The sequence below is a fragment of the Tachysurus fulvidraco genome, chromosome 18, assembly GCF_022655615.1.
Source record: "Tachysurus fulvidraco isolate hzauxx_2018 chromosome 18, HZAU_PFXX_2.0, whole genome shotgun sequence".
Classification (NCBI taxonomy): Eukaryota; Metazoa; Chordata; class Actinopteri; order Siluriformes; family Bagridae; genus Tachysurus; species Tachysurus fulvidraco.
Window position 1 is genome coordinate 14,447,787 of NC_062535.1, and position 21,567 is coordinate 14,469,353.

The 21,567-nt window shown below is 39.6% G+C and overlaps 1 protein-coding gene across 1 annotated transcript; it reads left to right on the forward strand.

The window, feature by feature from the left end:
• Window positions 1-322: 322 nt before the first annotated feature.
• htr1fb (5-hydroxytryptamine (serotonin) receptor 1Fb) lies at window positions 323-21,552 on the forward strand. The gene is made up of 2 exons (XM_027163785.2): window positions 323-548; window positions 19,692-21,552. The coding sequence occupies exon 2, from the start codon at window positions 19,721-19,723 to the stop codon at window positions 20,807-20,809; it is 1,089 nt and encodes a 362-aa protein (XP_027019586.1). The 5' UTR covers window positions 323-548; window positions 19,692-19,720; the 3' UTR covers window positions 20,810-21,552.
• The last annotated feature ends 15 nt before the right edge of the window (window positions 21,553-21,567 follow it).

Below are 21,567 nucleotides of genomic sequence, written 5' to 3' on the forward strand. Positions count from 1 at the left end.
TAAATCGTAAGGTAAACGTGGCGTTTGGATCTGAAATAGGACAGAAAATGGGCCTGGAGAGTGAATTAGCACAGCGTGTAATTGATGTCGGCAGTTTTTTACCTCAGCGTCATTTAGCAGCGTCAATTAGCAACAGGAGATGTGTGCTCTCTCTCTCTCTCACACTCTCTCTAGCATGCATGCCCTCTTTCTCTCTCTCTTTCGTTCTATCTCTCTCTGTCTCTCTCACTCTCAGTCTCGATCTCTCCCTCTCTTAGTCTCTCTCTCTCTCTCTCTCTCTCTCTCTCTCTCTCTCTCTCTCTCTCTCTCTCTCTCTCTCACCGCACGCGCTCTCACTTTGCGCGCCAAAATAATCCTGTCAGTGTCGAGTCCTCGCGCTCACGGAATGCTCACATCTCTCGCGCCCTTAGCGGATACGCCATTCTCTCTCTCTCTCTCTCTCTCTCTCTCTCTCTCTCTCTCTCTCTCTCTCTCTCTCTCTCTCTCTCTCTCTCTCTCTCTCAGAGCCGAGCTGATTACAGGATTTCCTTCTGACTGACTAAAATCACGTAAGTCTTTACCTCAAAACGATTCGGTGAGAAAATCACTTGTAGATATGGAAAAGTTGTGTCTGTAGAAATGTGTTATAGAGCGTTATATGTGCGTATGTACACATATAACGGTTATCTTATTATATCAACACATACACAAGACCATATCTACTGAAACAAATGAAAGCTTAGCCAAGTGAAAATATCTTAAATATGGGCAAATTTATCACATATTTTAAGCTTTACATTTTCTTATGGCATTGTGAGATCATTTCACTTCTTTCTAGAAAATCTAATGAGCTTGAAATGAGTAAACATGCCAAGAAATAGGGGCTAATAAACATATATTTGGTGTATTGAAGTTATATAACAGGAAACACTAGATACTTTTGACTCATTTTTGATGTAGGTAAATTATTAAGGTTATATGATATGGTATGGTGGTTCAGTGATATGGATTTGAATTAAAATGAAAACATTGCTGGACATGTGTATACATGCTTGGGTGTAGATATGGCTTAACCTATTGCCATGTGCTTAACATACAGTTTTCATTACTGTATATGCTTAATATTATAGACATATAGGACTATACAACAGCATTCGCATATGGATGGGTTTTTAAATGAAACTAAGATGCATGACTGGTCATTTCCCCATTTGCATAGTCTACAGATACAAACGAACACGATTAATTGACGTACAAATGATAAATGGACGTGTGGATGATAAATGGATGAATACAATTATTGATTACTTGCTTTACTTATTATTGATTTGCTGAGAATCGGTTCTTTGGTACAGAAAAAAAAAGTGAATACATTGAATACATTTAAATTTATATTTATATATATATATATATATACCCTGATGGGTGTGGTCTCTTCTATGATGACTCCACCCTATTCACAGTGCACAAAGGCTTACTGAAATGGTTTGATTTAATGAGAATATACGCATGAATGTACACTATGGCTGTAGGATATCTACCATATCTCAATGCCTGTGTGAAGGCAGCACTCGAGACTCAGCATCAGCGAAACGCTAATTGAGGGAATATGTGTGGGAAATAAAGGTGTTCATCGCTCTAGAGCAGGTCCAGACACGTACAGATTCAATGCTCTGTAAAATCACAACTGGCAACTGACATAATTCATACCATCTTTTTGCTGAATTTTTTATTTGCCTCCTCCTTTATTCGACTCCTTTGATTTGTCCCTCTGAGTAAACTACCCCATGTTTTATGTAGAACCAAGGAACAGAGGATTTTCAATTCAGAAAAGGTTCCTTTAAAGATCTGCCACTGATACACATCTAATGAAACCCTCAAGAACCCTCAGAGTCTAATAATCTTCTCTACATCATTGCCAAACCTGCCCGGTCCTGGCAATTCTACCTTTACCCTTTAACAATTGGAAGAACGTGCACAGACGGTTTCTATTTTTTTTAAGCGGTAGAAATTTTACAATTACCTCTAAATATACTCTCTGAGCTTCCCATCACGGACCACACACTCATTTAAAAGCTCACAAAAAGCCATCCGTTGAGTCATGAGGGTGGAAAGATGCCTGAAGACAGCATCCATGAATTTCAATCATGGCTGATAATGTAGAATTAGTTTGCCACTGCCTCACACCAATACATAATTGAACATTAATAGGCTAAAACGGAGGGGTTTCTGCTGAGTCCACAGTCACAATCATAGTCTCTGAACTTATTGGCTGCGTAGTTTCATGAATATGAAAGAAATAAACCAGATTTTTCTTTCCCCCTCTTTTTTCTGGGATTATCTCAAGGGATGCGACAAATACAAAGTCACATAAAATGGTTATGTATCTCATGTTGTGCAAACAATAATTTGATATGGTGGTTTAATTACAGCTAATGAAGATTGCTGACTAAGATGTAAGTTAATTAGTGTATTGTGTGACGAATGGAACACGACGGGGTGTGTCGTTATAGGAAAATCATTATCGCCAGAGTGGTCTGATACTTTGATTAATCACCTCATGCCATGAAGTCTTTTATTCCACTTATGTCACTGTGAATGATTTCTTATTTATTAAAATCAACAACAACAACAACAACATGCTTGTCCAGGAAATCATCTTTAGGACTTTTCACACTTGTAATTGTTTCCCTAGAGTCTTTTTTAAATCCTGTGTAAACACAATTCTAGGTGTTTTCACACTCTTCACACTGTACCTGGGGTTAAATATTAATCCTGGCTCATACGCTGACATTCCTAAACCCTGGATGAATCTTATCTGGATTATTTGCAAATTTCCTGTGTCAACAATTGTAATCGGATAAATACAGCATGTGACCACTTTAACTAACAGTCTTATGCTTTCACACAGGTGAGAAAAAAGTACAGGTCTGCTGTTCTGTACTCGAGTATTGTTATCTTTCACAGCGTTCAAATCTTTTTCCGTGTAATTTACCAGCCTTTCATTAATATCCAACTTTTTACAGTGTGACGTATTTCCCCTGGTTACGGTGAACACTTCTGAGATGTTCAGTGTTTTGGCACCTGACCCTATCGACCGAGCCATTTTTGTTAAGTGTCGCTATGTCCTGGGTTTCATACGATAAGAGGCGCATGCTGTTCAATTTCTGATGGGTGATTTCGTGGGTTAAATGCAGGGATTAGATGAAAACCCTCAAATATAGACTGTATATCAACATCTCAGGATGGAACATTTTATCACATCAACACGTGTGTTTATGTGGCATGTTTACTGTAACCTTAAAGGTGGGGTGCACGTTGTTTGAGAAATGCTTCAGAAAACTAGGCTGACAAACAAAACAAATGTTTAGCCAATGAGCAGAAAGGGGTGTGTCTTGTCAATACGCTACGGAGAGAGTGATTAATGCGCATGTCTGACATTAGCCGAAAGCGATTGAAACTTTGACATGGCGGATAAAAACGAAAAGCGAATAAAAGCTCCAAGTCTTCTGTTTCCAAGAGTTAATCCTCAGCTTCTGCATTTAATGTCACGTCTGCCTCAGGTTCTAGGTGTTGAATGTCTAGGTGTGAAACGGAGCTAAACCTTTCATGGTACAACACGCAGTACCACAAAAACACAAAATTTGTATTACCATAGTATTACTCATTGAGTTCATTTATTGATAAAAAAAATTCCCTCAGTCAGCTGCCCCAGGAGGTTCCGCCATAATAGTTGCCTAGGTTACGTATATATGTGCGGGGCAGAGCTATCAAAACAGGGGTGACACCCATTTGGGGTAGGGGCGTGTTTGTTTTGGTGACCTCAAATGTCAACATTGCACCTCACCTTTAAGTCCCTAAAAAGTTAACATTGTTAATATAGGAACGTTAACGTATTGTTAACAAGCACATTAATAATAGTTTTTTTTTTTTTTTTTCATTTTGGGTTTTGAAAAACACATTTCACATAAAGGTTCAAGCCGGAATACTAATGCTGTTCCTGACAAAATGCCTAATGCCTGACTGCAATGCTGTCAACTTCAAGCAGTGTAATTTGTTCACACCAGCTTATTCACTAAATATGGAACTAGGAGTTATAAGGATTCCTAGATAATTGAAAACAAATCAGTCACAGAATGCAAAAAGCTTCATTACGGAGCATAGTTTCACAGCCGACAGATCGTGTAATAGAAGACACAAAATGGAAAATCAAATTAACAGGAACTTAAATTTGCTGCCGATTCTGCAGAGTCATGGATGACCTTCAAGCTTCTCCTACACAGTCAATTTCAGAATTATCGACACCCTCCATGAACAGGATAAAATACCTTTGTTTTCTCTTCATCCATTCTAAATTTCTTTCTCTGACTGAGTAACTTTATGTAAATATTTCCAGAACGGAAGTTTGTTTGCATTTATTTGAAATATCCTTCGAAGGAGGCAGAAATCAAATGCTTTGGGTGAAAATGCCATTATTTTTCTTAATGTGAATCAGAAACTCAATCTTATAATAAAAAGATTAAAGCAGTTTTAAATACAAAACACCCCCAAAAGCACCAAGACAGATAAAAGACAGCTTTCTTATTCCAGGACAAATCATTATTTATTTAACTATAAAAATTGTAATAAATTAGTCATCAATCATTCAAGAATAATAATCGCATTATGCGGCAGACGCGAATCGAAAGAGAGAGTTTTCTAAATGTGAAATTATGGTTCAGAAGCCCTTCAGTGAAATATGAGATTGAGTCCTGTATCGTGGTGATGAATAAGTGTGAACATTCTAGATGAATAAGCACACTTGTTAAACATTTTTATTAAAGACAAGATTGAGTATATGTAAATTGAGTTAGCTCTCAAATGACCTTCATGTTAATGCTGTGGCTATTCAAAGGAACGGCGCTCAACCCGAAATGTCAGAACAGCATTTTGATTTTGAACGCCGTGCGATTTTCATGGATTTACCGGATTGCTGTTAGGTACAAGACAAGAAAATTATGACAAAAGAATAAAAAAAAATATGTGAATATAAAATAGGACACTTGACAGTTACATACTCATAAAACCTTCTGCTTCACTAGTATGTAACTGTCAAGTGTCCTATTTCATATTCACATATAACTGTAAGGTTTTTATCCAAACCTTAAATCTGTGTAAGAATCTACAGAAGCGGTTTGTAGTTTAACCTGGACATGAATTTTTAATTGACACATTTTCTTGTATTCCTGGGTTGCAAAGATTCAAAGCAATACATAACACTGTAAAATATAAGAAGTTTACAAAACCAAACTGCATTATGTCAGCGTGAGATTGATTGTCATATACACTAAACCTTAGACGCTCATCCTTGCACCATGGAATGCTCGATACACTTCACAAGGGCTGTGATTTGATTGGTTACCCAACCCTAACATGTACTGGATTGGAAGGTGAATTTAGTGATAGCTGACAGCTGCATTATAAACAAGATAATCACTGGATTGAGAAAAAAAAAGAAACATCTTTAAGTTAGCCCAAACTAGTTATAGTTAAAGGTGAGGTGCCCGATGTTTGAAAGCCAATGTTGACATTTGAAATCACCAAAAAAAAAACACACCCCTAACCCAAATGGGTGTCACCCCTGTTTTGATAGCTCCGCCCCACACATACATACGTAACAGGCAACTATTATGGCGGAACCTGCTGGGGCAGCTGGCCGAGGGGATTTTTTTTATCAATAAATGAACTCAATGAGTAATACTATGGTAATACAAATGTGTTTTTGTAGTACTGCGTGTTGTAAGCTCCGTTTCACACGGAAGACGACGTTCAACACCTTGAACCCGAGGCAGAGGTAACGGCAGGTATCCGCCATGTCAATGTTTCAGTCGCTTTCGGCTAATGTCAGACATGCACACTGGAAACTCTCTCCGTTGCATATCGACAAGACACGCCCCTTTCTGCTCATTGGCTACACGTTTTGTTTTGTTTGTCGGCCCGACTCAGTTTTCTAAAGCATTTCTCAAACATCGCACACCGCACCTTTAACTAGTCAACAATAAGTTAACAAATTTCTCTACCCAGGTTAAGAATAAATTTCTTGGGTTGTTAAAAAAATGGTGATGGAAAGTCAGACTCTCCAGCTAGATCGATCCTCACACAGCATACCATGAGTGGATATTTTGGTAGCTCCGGGCCTCGTTATGTTAGAACATGTGTAGCTGCATAAATAAACAAAGAGATTATCATAAAGAAGAGAAGACAGCACTGAAAAAGATAAAACGTTGTTGAAAACGTGAGAAGTATGAGAGACGGCTATATGACGAATACAGAGGCCCACAGGGACCTTCCAAAGAGAATTAAGAAGCTGCAGCCGGCAAATAATTGTACAGTTACACCATTGACTTCATGTTCATGAACTATTTATGCAACGGCAAAGAAATCACAGTGCAGCCAAATGTTTAATTATTTATAACACCCTTTTTTTAAAAAAAGGCCATGATTATTATACACTTCAGCCAAAAGAGATTCCAACACATGATATTCTGCACTTTAACCTCATAGTCACTGAAATACAGAGCCAGAGGTGTACAAATCATAAATTCATTAGCTTGGGTACCAGGCATGTGAAAGCTTTAATGGGCTGTCCTTGTGATCTTGTGTTTGCCTGGAAACCTAATTTACTAGAAAAATGGTAGCTAGCATAATGTAATAAAGGAAGGGGGGTAGTTAGCAGGCTATGTCCAATAATGCAGACAGAAGTGATTATATGAATTCCACAGGGAATAACTGCTTCAACGGTTATTATAATTTTATTGGAAAGTGCCCCTCAACAAAAAGTCAGCATCATATCATTTGATATGTGAAATTCACCGGCAAGGTTGTTGGGTAATGTTGTAATCTTGTCCTGGGTTAACGATGCGTCCGTCCCTGAGAAACAAGCCTAGAAATAGGTTTCATTACTAATGACTTACACGCTACAGTGTTTGACAAATTTAACACCTCATAACCTTAGGGCTTTGTTGTAGCTGCAAACCGATGAAATATCGTTCAAGGCTTTCATCCGGACTCTGATTTGTGCTGAGATATTAAAGACCAGATCTTTGGTGTAGTAACAGGAAATGGCAAGTCAAGTTCTTAATGTTCTCCTGATTGAGAAGGAAAATGAGGTTTGTGCCTGGATTGTCAGTTCAGTCTTTCTGGCGTGGGTGCTGTGAATGAAGAAGTTTGGAGAATCACGTTGAGATGCACATTAAGAGCACACGGCTCGGTTACTGACAGCAGATAACAGCCTTGAGCTGTGGAAGATGATGAATTAGCTTCTCTCTACCTGGTAGAAATCTGCTGGCAACACGTCCCTGCGGTCCCTCTCACAAGGTTGCAGTCACATGACTTGACTCGATTGTTGTCAGTGTCCTTTTGTGAACGCGTGCGATGAGAGTGATATAACGAGAAGCATTCGAGACTATTTGTATCTCATCTGTAACGCCTGCTCTGTGGCATATTTCCACACACCTACTTATCTTACCAATTACCGAATGTTACTTATTAGTCATGTAAAGTGGCTTCTGTGCTGGAAACCCTGTGATAAACAAAGCTATTACTCCCGGAGCTACTGTATTAGCGTTCACCTGTATTCAGCTCTATCCTCTAAAAACGAGGAAGGTATCTGTAATGCAAAGGCATGTTGTATTCTTGACGTTTGATCTTTGAATGGCAGATGAGTATCTCACTCTGTTCCCACCCCCGCTCTCTTAAGACAATAACCTCTCCAACACACCTACGGAGCGCATATGCATATCTGAGCGCTGTGCTGACTTTATTTGCTGACTTTATCATCCATTATGCCTCATCTTTAAACATGTCTTGATTTATAAAACTCTTCTCCTCACTGACTTTTACCAACAGCCACACAGTTCAGTGCTAAACGTTTCAGCTGTATGATTTTTGGGGCCATTTCAATTTTAACCCCCACTATGGATTTCTTCACTTCATTAGTAACAACATATGAACCCTGAGCAGGAATCCTCTCAGAGAAACCTTATGGTTCAGAGCTCTTTATGGGCTGGATTTCAACAAGGTATTTGAGATTCTGGTTCACGTTAAAGCGATTGCATCACATAATTGCTGCCAATTTGTTGTCGCACATCGATTCTGCAAATTTCCAGTTCAACGACATCCTTAATTTGCACTATTGACATGTTCATGGACCCAGTTTGAGACTACCTGTCCTTTGAGTCATGGGGCATTATCATGTCTGAGGTAGCCTTTATTATAGGAAAGGTTTGGAGATTATTGCTGTCTGCAATAATGCTACAAGAGATTCACCAAATCATTACATCACCACCATTATTGTGAACTCTACACACAATCCCTGCTGGATACGTAGATTAAAAAAATCTATAATCATATTATCTGCATGCAGAAATCAGAATTTGTCGAACCTGGCAGCATTTTTCCAATTTGAAACTGAACTTGTCCTCATTGTACCCCAATACCCCATTGTTCTTGGCTAAAAGCTGTGGAACTCAATGTGGTCTCTTTATCTGTTGTTTCCAATCCGTCTCAAGATCTGATGCATTATGCATTCTGAAATGGTTTTCTGCTCAACACAAACCTCTCGAACGAATGAGGCATTTCCATATCCATTCCACCTTTCGTTTATTGCACCATTCGGTGTAAACAAGCGCAGGTGTGTCCAGTCTTATCCACAAAGTGCTAGCATGGGTGATTTTTCATTTTTCACCAAGTTTTTCACCATTTTTTAAACCAACTGAATAACAGGTGGAATCAGGTGTGGCTCCTGTTTGACTGGAGTAAAAACCTGCACTCACACCAGGTGAGTCTGGACATGCTCTATAGCCTGTTGTGTGAAAATCTCAGGAAATCAGACGTTTAAGAAATAACAAACATCCGAAATACTCAGACCATCTGACACAACAACCATGCTATTTTTTGCCCCATAATGATGTTTACATTAAAGGTAGGGTATCCGTTGTTTGAAAGCCTATGTTGACATTTGAAATCACCAAAACAAACACACCCCTAACCCAAATGGGTCCCACCCCTGTTTTGATAGTTCCACCCCACACATACACCAGACAAGTATAACCCAAGTACGACCCAGACAAGTATTATGGTGGAACCTGTTGGGGCAGCTGACCGAGGGGATATTTTTTTTTATCAAAAAATGAACTCAATGAGTAATACTATGGTAATACAAATGTGTTTTTGTAGTACAGTGAAAGATTTATCTCTGTTTCCTGCGGAAAACGTTCAGTTCTCTCCAGCACTGGAAAGCTGATCCTATATTAACACATCCTACTTCTTGCCTTATCGTAAACCTTTCTTCGCTTTCTTTCTTTGTTTTTATCCTCCATGTCAATGTTAAAACCGCTTTCTGCTAATTTCACACATTCGCACTGAACACTCTCTCCGCCACATATTGACAACACACGCCCCTTTCTGCTCATTGGCTACACGTTAGTTTTGGTTTTGTTTGGTTTGGCGGCCCAACACAGTTTTCTGAAGCATTTCTCAAATGACGGAGACCCCACCTTTAACTCTATGCATTAAATTAATTTATATGTTTAGTTTATATGATTTGGGGCCATTGTTTTGCTGCCACATGTTTGGCCGTTTGGATAATTGGACATGTATTCCCAGATTAACAAACAATCACAAGTGCTTTGACACGAGTCATATCAAGCACTGAACATACTATCAGCTAATTGGATGCTGCGGAGGGGATTTAAAAACCGACCTCAAGTCTGAAGGTGAGGGACGAGAGCCAATTTGATCCGGTTCCAACATTTCAGTATAAGTAACTGATCCTAACGCAGGGCTTTTAATCTGACGGGTATGTGGTTTGCTTTTATAATTAGAGTGATTCCAAAAATGTGTGGTATGTTTGTTTGTTTGTTTGTTTGGTAGATAAAAAACACAGATCCCGACAATTCAGGATATACACTGACCTTAGAAATATGTTCCAGTGAAGCCTACATAAATACAACACAATATATTTCAAGCACAACCACTAAATGACTAATGTTACATTTCTAATATATAGGTGTTAAGAGATGAGAGATACTGCAAGGGCAGGGTGTATGTAATGTTCTGCCGGTTGTTTATAGTGCGGTACAGAGGATAAATCAGAATTTTTTATTTACCAAGGATTCATCACTGGCAAAGATGCTGTTAAGGTGCCTTCTGCTTCTGAATTTGATGGAAAGTTTCCCAGAGACTGGTAATCCTGCTGAGGCAACACTTTACCCAGGATATTTATTGAGGTCTTCAAATCAGAGGCAGTGGCAGATGATGATTTTTTTTTTTCTCACTCCGTGATCTGTAAAATTGCTGCAGTCCTTTTCCTCTGAAATGATGCCGAAGATAAACCAGACATTAAGAGAAATGACCTCCCGTTTTGCTAAGGTGATTTCACACGGTCCTGGATATTTGTTTTAGGCATGCATGGTAGGTTGTTTGGCATCTCTGGAAAATTGTCCGTAGTGTATGTGTGTGTGTGAATGAAAGTGTGTGTGTGTGTGCCCTGCGATGGGTTGGCACTCCGTCCAGGGTGTATCCTGCCTCGATGCCCGATGACGCCTGAGATAGGCACAGGCTCCACGTGACCCGAGAAGTTCGGATAAGTGGTAGTAAATGAATAAATGAATGAATGAATGAATGAATGAATGAATGAATGTACCTCAAAGCAGAGGTTCTGAAAAAAACACTGAATAATAATAATAATAATAATAATAATAATAATAATAATAATAATAATCTAGCCACATCTGTAGAGATTAATTTGATGAATAAACCTTTTTATGGATTATTCAAAAGTGTATTACTTAACTGAGTATGTAAATTTACACACATAACACACGTCTTTGTTAAAAATGTCATTACATTAAAGTTCCTTTATTTCTGTCACTTACGTTATTGAGGTCTGGATTAAACCCAATTTAAGTCAAAGATCTATAAATATCTCAATAATAGATTTAATAATATAATAAACAATCTTGTATAGTGGTACGTTGTGATTTCCTCCCTCCGTAGCAAAGCACTGAGACGTACCCATACTTTAAGAAACACACGCCCTTGAACGTAGCACCCGAGCGACAAACCCTTATTAAAATGAAGTCCTTTTTTACTGAGTGTGAAGTGCATTAGAACTGTGTGAAATCCTTTGGTCATGCTTTAACATTCAATGCGCAACATCAACGGTGAGAAAACAGAAAGCACGTGTTTACGGAGCCGTCGCCTGAAAGTGAGTCTCTGCATTTTGTCACAGACTTGCAGGTGAAATGTGGTAAATTGAATGAGCATTTAATTGTAGCTTCACTCAACCGATGCCACACTGCTGAAAGCTTGCAGCTTTCCACCAGCCCAAAGCCCAAAGGACCTCTTGGCTCAGTGTGACTGATCCTTAGTCACTCACACATCTGGCAGAGTGTTTCTGAAAGCGCTTCAAACCCAAAACACCAACCCCCTCCTCTCCATTTGTTATTTCCTTTCGCTGACAGCCATCGACTAAAAGAGTAGCCTGACCTCCCTGAGCCGGTTATATAAAGTATGTTTGTTTGAAGAGATGAAAACTCTTTAGTATAGACCGAGCTCGAACCAAAAATCGAACATTGAGTCAGCTCAGCATATGGGATCGCGGGTCAAATTCAAATCGACTTTAATTAATCTTTAAAAGAATCATTTAGCTCAGGAATTGAGTATCGAGTAAGCGCTTTGCACTTTGTCTGCTAAATGCCGTAAATGTAAATGTAATCAACTTCTCCATTCTGGATCATGTAGAAAAAAAAACCACACAAAAATACAGACTTTTTTTTTCCCTTCGCAATATTTGTTTCTTCCTTCATTTAGCTTTCATTTATTTGTGATGAAGGCCAAAGCATCGAGGCAGTCATCCTGCATAGAGTCCACTTGTAACCGCGGATCAGAAAGAGTAATGAATACGCCGCAGAACGATAAGTGCTTTCTGATTGAAAAAAATTATTTGCTTAGGAAAAAAGTCAAGCAGCAAAATAAAAGGTGAAGGCTCAAACCAATTTATTTATTTGTTTCGCTGTGACTCTTTGCGCTTTCCAGTCAATCTCGCAGCTCTCCTTGAGGACAGGATGTCTGACAGAGTAAACAGACAGGGATTTAAAAACGTCAGATGAAAATTGGGTCCTCACTTGTGCCATTTAAGAGTGAGGATAAAGAAACATATTGGTGAGAGATACACAGTTCCCACCACTGTGTAAACACACGGAATGCAGCAATAAGGGAGAAAAGTAATTACAAAACATCTGCTCTTTTGATAAAACATGAAAATGCTTTGCTTTTTTTTTTCTTTCTTTCTTTGAGGTCATAATTTCCAAAATAACGTATTTGAGTACAATATCTGGAATTTGAAGTTCAATTCGACGTTCACGAATAAAACCCTGTTTGCGGCTTTCGGACGACTTTTTTTTTTTCGCCAGCCGTACGGCACTTTTACCGAAACGGTCAGTCTTACTTTTGTGAAACATAAACCTTTTTATACATTCTTTAAATGCCATTTCCCTAGCACTGAAAAAAATTGTGAGAAAATCTTTTTGCTTGTATCTGAGAAGTTCTGATGCTGTAAGTGTGAGGCTGTGTTCATCGAGTCTCTTAGAAAAGAAAACGTATTCGTTTAAATATTTATTTATTTTTCTCAACTGCTTGAAATTCCTAACGCATAAGAGTGTTCATTCCATATCTCTGTAAATATATAGGAGAGATCATGATGTGTCCTAGTGAGCTAAGAGTTGATCAAATGACTGCAGTAACATTTCAGAAATTGACAAAATGTTCCAGACTGTCTAATTGATACTATACGGTTTTACCAACCTGTTTAGATTACATAACTCTCCTTATGGGTCTAGTGTGGATAAGATTTTACATGCTGTAGAAATGTCACAATGGATTTCTTAAGAGCAGGAAAGATTACGTCGTGTCGCGGTGATGATTAGAGACATTGTCTGTGCTAGAGTTACAGTATGTGTTTCCTACAGGTTCTCCAGGTTCTCCGGTTTCTACCCACCGCCCACAAACACGCAGACATGTGACAGGATACTCCAAATTGCTACGCGCTCGTCAAGATTTATTTCTGTATCACTCATATTGTGTTCCTGAGATCCACAGCAATCCTGACCAGGATAAAAAGGTTACCGATGACAAATAACAGCTCCAGCTCAGCAGATCAGCCGAGCACCGTTAGCGCTAATTTTATTTATTCACACGTTTATAACCTCTAAAATTCAGCAGGAAATAATAAAAAATATGCCTCTGTGCAAGCCAGCTTGCCGAATATGCGATGACAACAGATAAGATTGACAAGAGGAAGCTGATTATATGTATTAGATTCCTAAAATCCTGGTACAAATTGAAAACATGACAAATGTTTTTATACTGTAAATATCGTGAGAAGGCGAAGCTAACCGTACAACGTCGACACAACCGCTTAATCACGGCATGATACGGTTGTTAAACATATTTCATTCAGAAATGTAAATCCTATTCATCTCTGTATGTATATCTGAATAGTTTAACAGTATACCTTTGTTCTTTGAATAAGATCCTCATTCTACTGTCGCTAACGTTTATGCTTTGCTTGGATTCCTCACTTGGGGGGGGCATCAAATTAATACACAGCAATTCATCGATCGGAGGACGAGTCGGCTCTCGGCGGTGCAGAAATTAGCAGCATGATTAGCAGGATGGCACGCTAATGCGATCTAACTGGCATGGATTATTATCAGGAGAGACAGATTTTACCATTCATCCTTGTTGCTTTGCTTTGTGGGATTCAGTAAAGCATGTGAACACTGGTAAGGGTTGTCATGATAACAGCAAGACAAATGAGTATGCAATTTTCACACTGTACCGACCGAACGTTTGATGTTCTGTGCTCGGTTAAGAGAAACATTAATGACAAGACGAAGACAAGTCAATGACAATGGGGAAATATTTCTCATTTCTTGTATAGGACTAAGGTTCAGGAAATGCCAGCAAAGCCAGGTTGAGGGATGTGGTAGCCTAATTGTTAAGGTGTTGGGCTACCAATCGGAAGGTTGTGAGTTCGATTCCTATGTCCACCGAGCTGCAACTGCTGGGCCCCTGAGCAAGGCCCTTAACCCTCAATTGCTCAGTTGTATAAAAATGAGATAAAAATGTAAGTCACTCTGGATAAGGGCGTCTGCTAAATGATGTAAATGTAAATGTAATGTAATGTCCTCAGTGGGGAGTTCAATGGGGATAGAACAAGGAGGTTGAGCTGAACCTTCTCTAACTGGTATAACCCAAAATCAATGGATTAACTCTTTTAACTAGCTCAACTCTCAGGATAGGAGGAGCCTATCTGACTCCACTCCCTGGAATTTTAGCTCCACTCCATCCAGCTTCCGGAAGATTGATCACATTTGACTCCACCCCCTGGACACCGGTTAACTTGGCTTTGTCTGGGGAGTCTGGTCCACAATTTTACAGGCAACCAGTGACCCAATGTTCTGATTGGTCTTTTGACATGTAACTCTTGTCATCCTGATAGTCAGGACAGTGCTTGTTGTGATCAGTAGCTTTTCATTTTGCCTCAGGTTCATTCATTCATTCATTCATTTTCTACCGCTTATCCGAACTTCTCGGGTCGCAAGGAGCCTGTGCCTATCTCATCGGGCATCGAGGCAGGATACATCCTGGACGGAGTGCCAACCCATCGCAGGGCACACACACACACACACACACACACACACACACTCTCATTCACTCACACACACACACTCTCATTCACTCACACACACACACTCTCATACACACACACTACAGATGCCAATCAACCTACCATGCATGTCTTTGTACCGGGGGAGGAAACCAGAGTACCCGGAGGAAACCCCCGAGGCACGGGGAGAACATGCAAACTCCACACACACAAGGCGGAGGCAGGAATCAAACCCCCAACCCTGGAGGTGTGAGGCGAACGCGCTAACCACTAAGCCACCATGCCTCCCCCCTGGTTCATTCAATTCAATTCAATTCAAGTTTATTTGTATGGCACTTTTTACAATTGACATTGTCTCAAAGCAGCTTTACAGAACATAAACATAGAACAAAAGGTTAATATAAAGAATAATATAAAGATTAATAGAATTCAAAATTCAAGATTAATATTAGATTGATTTAGTTCACAGTGTGTTTGTATTTATTTATCCCCAATAAGCAAGTCTGAGGTGACTGAGGTGACTGTGGGGAGGAAAAACTCCCTTAAATGGTAAAGGAAGAAACCTTGAGAGGAACCAGACTCAAAGGGGAACCTCATCCTCATGTGGGTGACACTGGGGGTGTGATTATAAATATACAGTCTGACAAATGTTGTATTGATGTAAAATAATATCATGTGGTAATATTTTTGTGTGTGCTAGCCATGGTGCTAAAGTGTACATAGAGTTCTAGCACTAATTTGTATCTTAATAAACTCTATATTTGCAGTGCAGTGTGTTTGATTGACAGAGCATTAGTCTCATCACTAAATGGTGCACTTTTATGAGTTTGTAAGGTTGAGCTGTGGTTCCAGCGAAATTGCCAATAGCAATAAACTCTTTAAGGTTTAATTCAAGTTTGGCAAAAAGCCAGAACATGTTATTTTGAGTACATGTTCATAGATGACTGCACAATGCCAGTGCTTGGGAAGGAGAGGTAGAGACTTTGAAGTTGTAAGAGGCTTAAATATTTGAGGCTTGTATGCCTGTGAGAGAAAGTAAACCACAGAGAGAGAGGAAAAGAAACAAGTTAAGCAGCATGCTGAAAATAGTTTCTGCTGAAGGTTATGACATGAAAAGCATATTATATAGTGTGTAACGTGGGACCAGAGTCCTGGGGTGAACATATCACGCTGCACCAGAAGAGCTTATGAGGTGTAAAAACATTCTGTTTATAGATTTACAGTATCAAACATGATAGGGACCAATACATGGATATGACCAATAATGTATGGTTTATTGTAACAAGATCTTAACAATTATAACAATTATCTTGTAAACCAATGAACCCCTATGTGAGATTTTGGACCAGTGACACCATCCTCCAAACACCAAGTGAGCAAACATCTTTGCTTCAGTACAGTTACACAAACTTGTAGAATCAATGTCCAGGTGCAGTAAAGCTATTCTGGAGGCATGTGATGGTGTGACTTCTTACTCTGACACTTCATGTCGGTTTGCGTTTATTTTGCCACCCTTCTTGTACCTTGCACGTATACACATGATGCAACATGCCTTATAGCAAACTGCCATCTTGCCTGGTATCAGCTCCATTAACTTGTCAAAAGAAGCTCACGGCACAGTGTTTTACTGCCAAAGAGAAAGTCAGTGCACTCTGAGCTCTGATAAGAGTGTTATTGAAATTGGGGAAAGAGAGATTCATAAGCTAATATAATAATCAGTATCAATCTCTGCAGCAGAAGTGGGGGAATAAAAACAAGGACAAGCAGCCAAGGCACTCTAATCTCTGATCTTTGCTAAAATGCAAACTTCCAAACATACTGTAGATAAAGGACAAAGCTCAGAATGGAGGGGTTTACAGTGGGATGATATGGATGCAGGGTTTCATTCCCACCCAGGGTTGGCTCTTAAAAAAACCTTTTTTTTATGTTATATACTGACCAGAAATGACATACTGTACATACACTTCATATACATTATATGGCCAACGATATATAATGCCTTTCCTAAACCAAAGGTATGTAAGCCTTTCCTAAACCGTGCTCACAAAGCTAACGAGAAAGTCTTTGTCTGCTCTCGCATTACACTTTCTCTACACTGGAACTAAGACGCCTGAAACCGTTCCAGCATGACAAGTGAGCTCCATTAAAAGATGAGATGGTTTGCCAAAGTTTGAGTGAAAACACTCTCAAAGCCCTGAGCTTAGCTTCACCAAACACCTTTGGGATAAACTGGAACACTGACTGCACCCCCAAACCTCGTTACCTGACAGGAAGCCCGACCTCATTAGTGCTCTTGTGGGTGAATGAATACAAGTCCCACAAGCCAAGCTCCAAAATCTAATGGCAAACCTTCCCAGAAGACTGGAGGCCTTTTCAAATCAATAGCCATAATTTCAGAAAGGAATGTTTAACAAGTACTACCATATATGGGAGTATTATTGAAGTGTCCACATACAGTACATTTGTCTATGTGGAACATCTTCACATTCATAACGTCTTAATCAATGGTGTAGTCTGGTTTTTTGTAGTGAGTATACTGTGATCCCCCCCCCCAGCCTCATACGCACCCATCCTAGAGCGACACCCCATAGGCACCACCACACTCACTAATGCATAAAATATGCATCTACATGTAATTGAGAGCATTATTAAAGACTGCTTATGTGTTATCAACATTTCAATTTATTATAAGCAACAAAAGACAGTCAGCTGATAAAACCTGTACTCCAGGTCCCATATACATATAACATTTAAGGCTTAATGTAATCAGACAGTTGGCAGCACCCATTGACTTTCACAGTAGGAAAAAATATAGACTATGAAAGTCAATGGGTGCTGCCAACTGTCTGATTACCAACATTTTTCAAAATATCATCTTTTGTGTTAAACAGAAGAAAGAAACTCATACAGTTTTGGAACAAATCGAGGGTGAGAAAATAACACAATTTTCATTTTTGGGTGAACTTTACCTTTAAGAGCTACATTTAGCCTTAAATGTTATATGAATATGGGACCTGGAGCACAGGTTTTATCAGCTGTCAATTTTCAATGTATATTTAAGAGTGAACAATAAACATTTGTTCAGTTTTTTCACCAACACTCTTTCATTGCAGAATATTATGAACTGAATGAACTGGTAGTTTACAAAGCTTTCCAAATACATGTGTACTCGGGCTGTGGGTGAAATGTCACCTGAAGCTGCTGTAGCTTCAGGCGCAGGCTTCCGAAAACACTCAGAGTGTAGTTTGAGTCTGCTTTCTTTTCAGATCTTCTTTTACATTACTTAGTTAATTTCAAATTTGCGCCACAAAACACCGCCAAGCAACTAATTTTCCTCCTTGGTAGGTGACGTCAGATCAGGTCACAGGCCACCGAAGCCCCAATGGTCCAAAAACGTTAGTGATTCGCAATCGCAACCACAGTCTGTGTTCGCAACACAGACGGGGTGAATTTATGAATGAAAGTTCTGTCACAAAACGATATTGTTACGTATCCTCACGCTTTTTAAGTGGGTATACGGAAATCCTTGGCATTTCCTAGTGGGTATACGGCGTATACCTGCGTATCACGTAGGCTACACCATTGGTCTTAATTCTTTCCAAATTATAGAAAAAAAAACAACAACTAAAAGATCATGTTTTGCTGTCATCGGTTCAAAGCATATTATTCTGATATTCCACCTTGAAAATGCTGGTTAAACTAAGAATAACTAAAATCTAGAAAGGTTCAGACTCTAACTTACTACTCTGTTTAAATACATTGTAGATTCCATCACTGCAATGTCTTGCTAAGCCTTCTTTGGTCAGACTTCTTTTGGTTGTGCATATATATATATATATACACAATGCATTATTTCTGTTTTCTGTCTGCATAAATTTCATGATTTTCATCCGTGCTACGAGACACCAGCAAAGACGGAACACATATAATCTACTGTAATCTATAAACGCCTTTCTGATGATAGTTGTTATTTTGTTATTTATAGTGTTGGTGCTTGGGGCATTATGAGAAATCCAATAATGCACTGAGGTCATGCTCTAAAGCAATTACTGTGCATGAATGAACGATTGAATACAAAGCAGAGATCAGTAGATCAAGCAAACAAACGCTGATAGCACTTACACGAGCTCACATCGTTCGCACATTTATTTCCTGATATCAGGTATGAATAAACAAATGAACATAACATACAAATCATTGTTTGATGATATGTACAGTTTCCCTCACTGATCACGTGAATGAATTTCATACGTGTTCTTGATTCGTCAAAGTGCTCTGGTGGAACAGGACGTGAGGAAAATTACATACAGTTACATAAATGGCCTAGATACTTTTTTTGTTACGCTACTTTTAAAGACAGTTACACATAAAGTGCAATAATACAATAGTAAGACAGCATCGAGTCTATACAGTCTTTATCTAACACTTTATGAAGGTTAGTGTGGGAGGGAAAGATGGTGAATCAGTTGACTTCACCCGTGTCGTGCATTACGGCTTCTTCCAACTGGGGCAATGTGCATTTGACAGAATGACTCAGTGCTGTCAAGCTAAAATGGCTTTTCCTGAAAGATATTAGACTTTTTTTTTGTGGTGGGAAATATGCAGCACCATGTTTACTGTGTAGGATTACAGATTATCAAAAAAAAAAAATTGCCCATTGAATTCAACATGTCTGTCACATTGAAAGGAAATGAAAATTTTCTTCATTAAAGTTTAGTGCAAAAATGTGACCGAAGACCAGAAATCCTACAAACGCTGCTTGGTTGTGAAACGGAGAAATGTATCCCGGTGATGGTCACAACAAATCATCAGTAGTAAAAGGGCCATTAAAAGGTGTGTTTGCTGCTTAGTATAAAACAATGCCAAACTAATATTGACTTTTTTTTTATTTGTAAGAATAAAATGCAGTTAGATTAGCAAAAGCTACAGAAATCTCTGTATTAAAATCATGTAATCATTTGTACATCATTTAATTATTTATCTGACTTCTCATCCTCAGGTTCCAGCAGTTAAAATTCATTTGAAAACATGGATCTGATAAACTGCTCCTCAGTGGATGATGTGGAGCCTGGAATCAGTGGCAGTAAAATTGTCCTCTGCCTGCTGCTCTCTGTCCTAGCTGTGGCCACCACGGTCATCAATTCCATGGTGATAACAGCCATTCTGGTCACTCGCAAGCTCCATCAGCCAGCTAATTATCTGATTTGCTCGTTGGCCGTCACTGATCTTCTGGTGGCTGCGTTGGTAATGCCAATCAGCATTGTGTACATAGCAGAAGAGATGTGGGTGCTGGGGCCGGCTATGTGCCACCTATGGCTGGGTGTGGATGTTACCTGCTGCACCTGCTCCATCCTTCACCTGGCAGCCATTGCCCACGATCGCTATCGTGCCATCACCGATGCTGTGGCATACTCGCAAAAACGCACATCTCAGAGAGCAGCTGTGACCATCGTGGTGGTCTGGGTGCTTTCTGTACTTGTCTCGCTCCCCCCTCTCATGTGGAGGAAGATGCCTGTAGAGGAACACGGAATGATGGAGTGCTTGATGGAGCATGACCATGTTGCCTTTACCGTCTACTCGACCTTCGGCGCCTTTTACATCCCGCTCATCCTCATACTGGTGCTCTATTACAAAATCTATCGGGCAGCACAGACACTGCGCAACCGGCGAGGCAGTAGCCGACTGGTGAAGCAGTCAGTCAATAGTGTCATGGTGAGTTCAGAGCGGGAAGCTCCTCCGCTCAGTCCGGACACACTCAGCCCCACCGAGAAGTCTTTTTCGGAGCCGTCAACAGATGGAGAACGCGTCAAGATCACACCCACCACCGGCAAGGTCTTCAAGAACCGACGGAATCCCGGTGCCAGGGAGAGACGAGCGGCCCTCACTCTCGGCCTCATCCTCGGGGCCTTTGTCATCTGCTGGCTGCCTTTCTTTCTCAAAGAGGTTATCGTAAACACGTGCCCTTCTTGCAGTACTTCAGCTCTGCTTGCAGACTTCCTTACCTGGCTTGGCTATCTGAATTCACTCATCAACCCGCTTATATACACCATATTCAACGAGGACTTTAAAAAAGCCTTTCAGAAACTCATCCCTTTGTGTTGTACACAGTACCGATGAACTCTGACAACAGATGCTTTGAAAGAAAGGGTATATCGCATTTGCAGGAGAAATGCTTTGAGACTTTTGGGAAGGGGATCAGACTTTGCACAGTTAAAACAACGTTGTCATTTGTTCATAGCAGTAGTTGGACTACCTTAAAACCCGAAACAGCAGAAATCTTTTTTGGAGCTTTGAACAAAACATTTGATGGAAATGTAAAATTGTAACTGTTGCTTTAAAGACTTCAGTGACTGAAGATAATGGATGATACAAGTGTTACAGTATACAGAAAAGGCACCAAAAAGACCTTAATGACCACTTCTGAACTCTGCATTCAGCTTAAAACAGAGTTTTAACCTCAACTGTTTTTCCCTCCCTCAGTGGTTTTATGAATTTGATACTGCCAGATCTTGCTCATTTCCCACACACACGGGATATACAACCCAGGTTTGCATTCAAAACATTAGTAAATGTGTTTGACTTTCCCACTTCATCTTAATAAATGAAAGGCAAAATGTGTCCATCTGTTCCCCCCTTTTATTATGTAAACCACTACTCAGATATGGGTCTCAACTTCTTGGTAGTTTTCCAGCATGAATAGACTACATTGCTTAGGTGGTTATATGCAGTTTTATTCAAAAAGCCTTTATTTTAAAATGATTCCAATTGTATTTGCAGAAAGTCTTCAAAAAGCAATACAATCACCACATGCATCAGAACACAGTTTCACCAATTCAAATGAAAGGGTAGGTGGTGCCTCAGAAAGGTCTCTGAAC

Bases quoted from the DNA above. Each gene is read 5' to 3' on its own strand.
- htr1fb (XM_027163785.2), top strand. From the start codon at position 19,721: ATGGATCTGATAAACTGCTCCTCAGTGGATGATGTGGAGCCTGGAATC.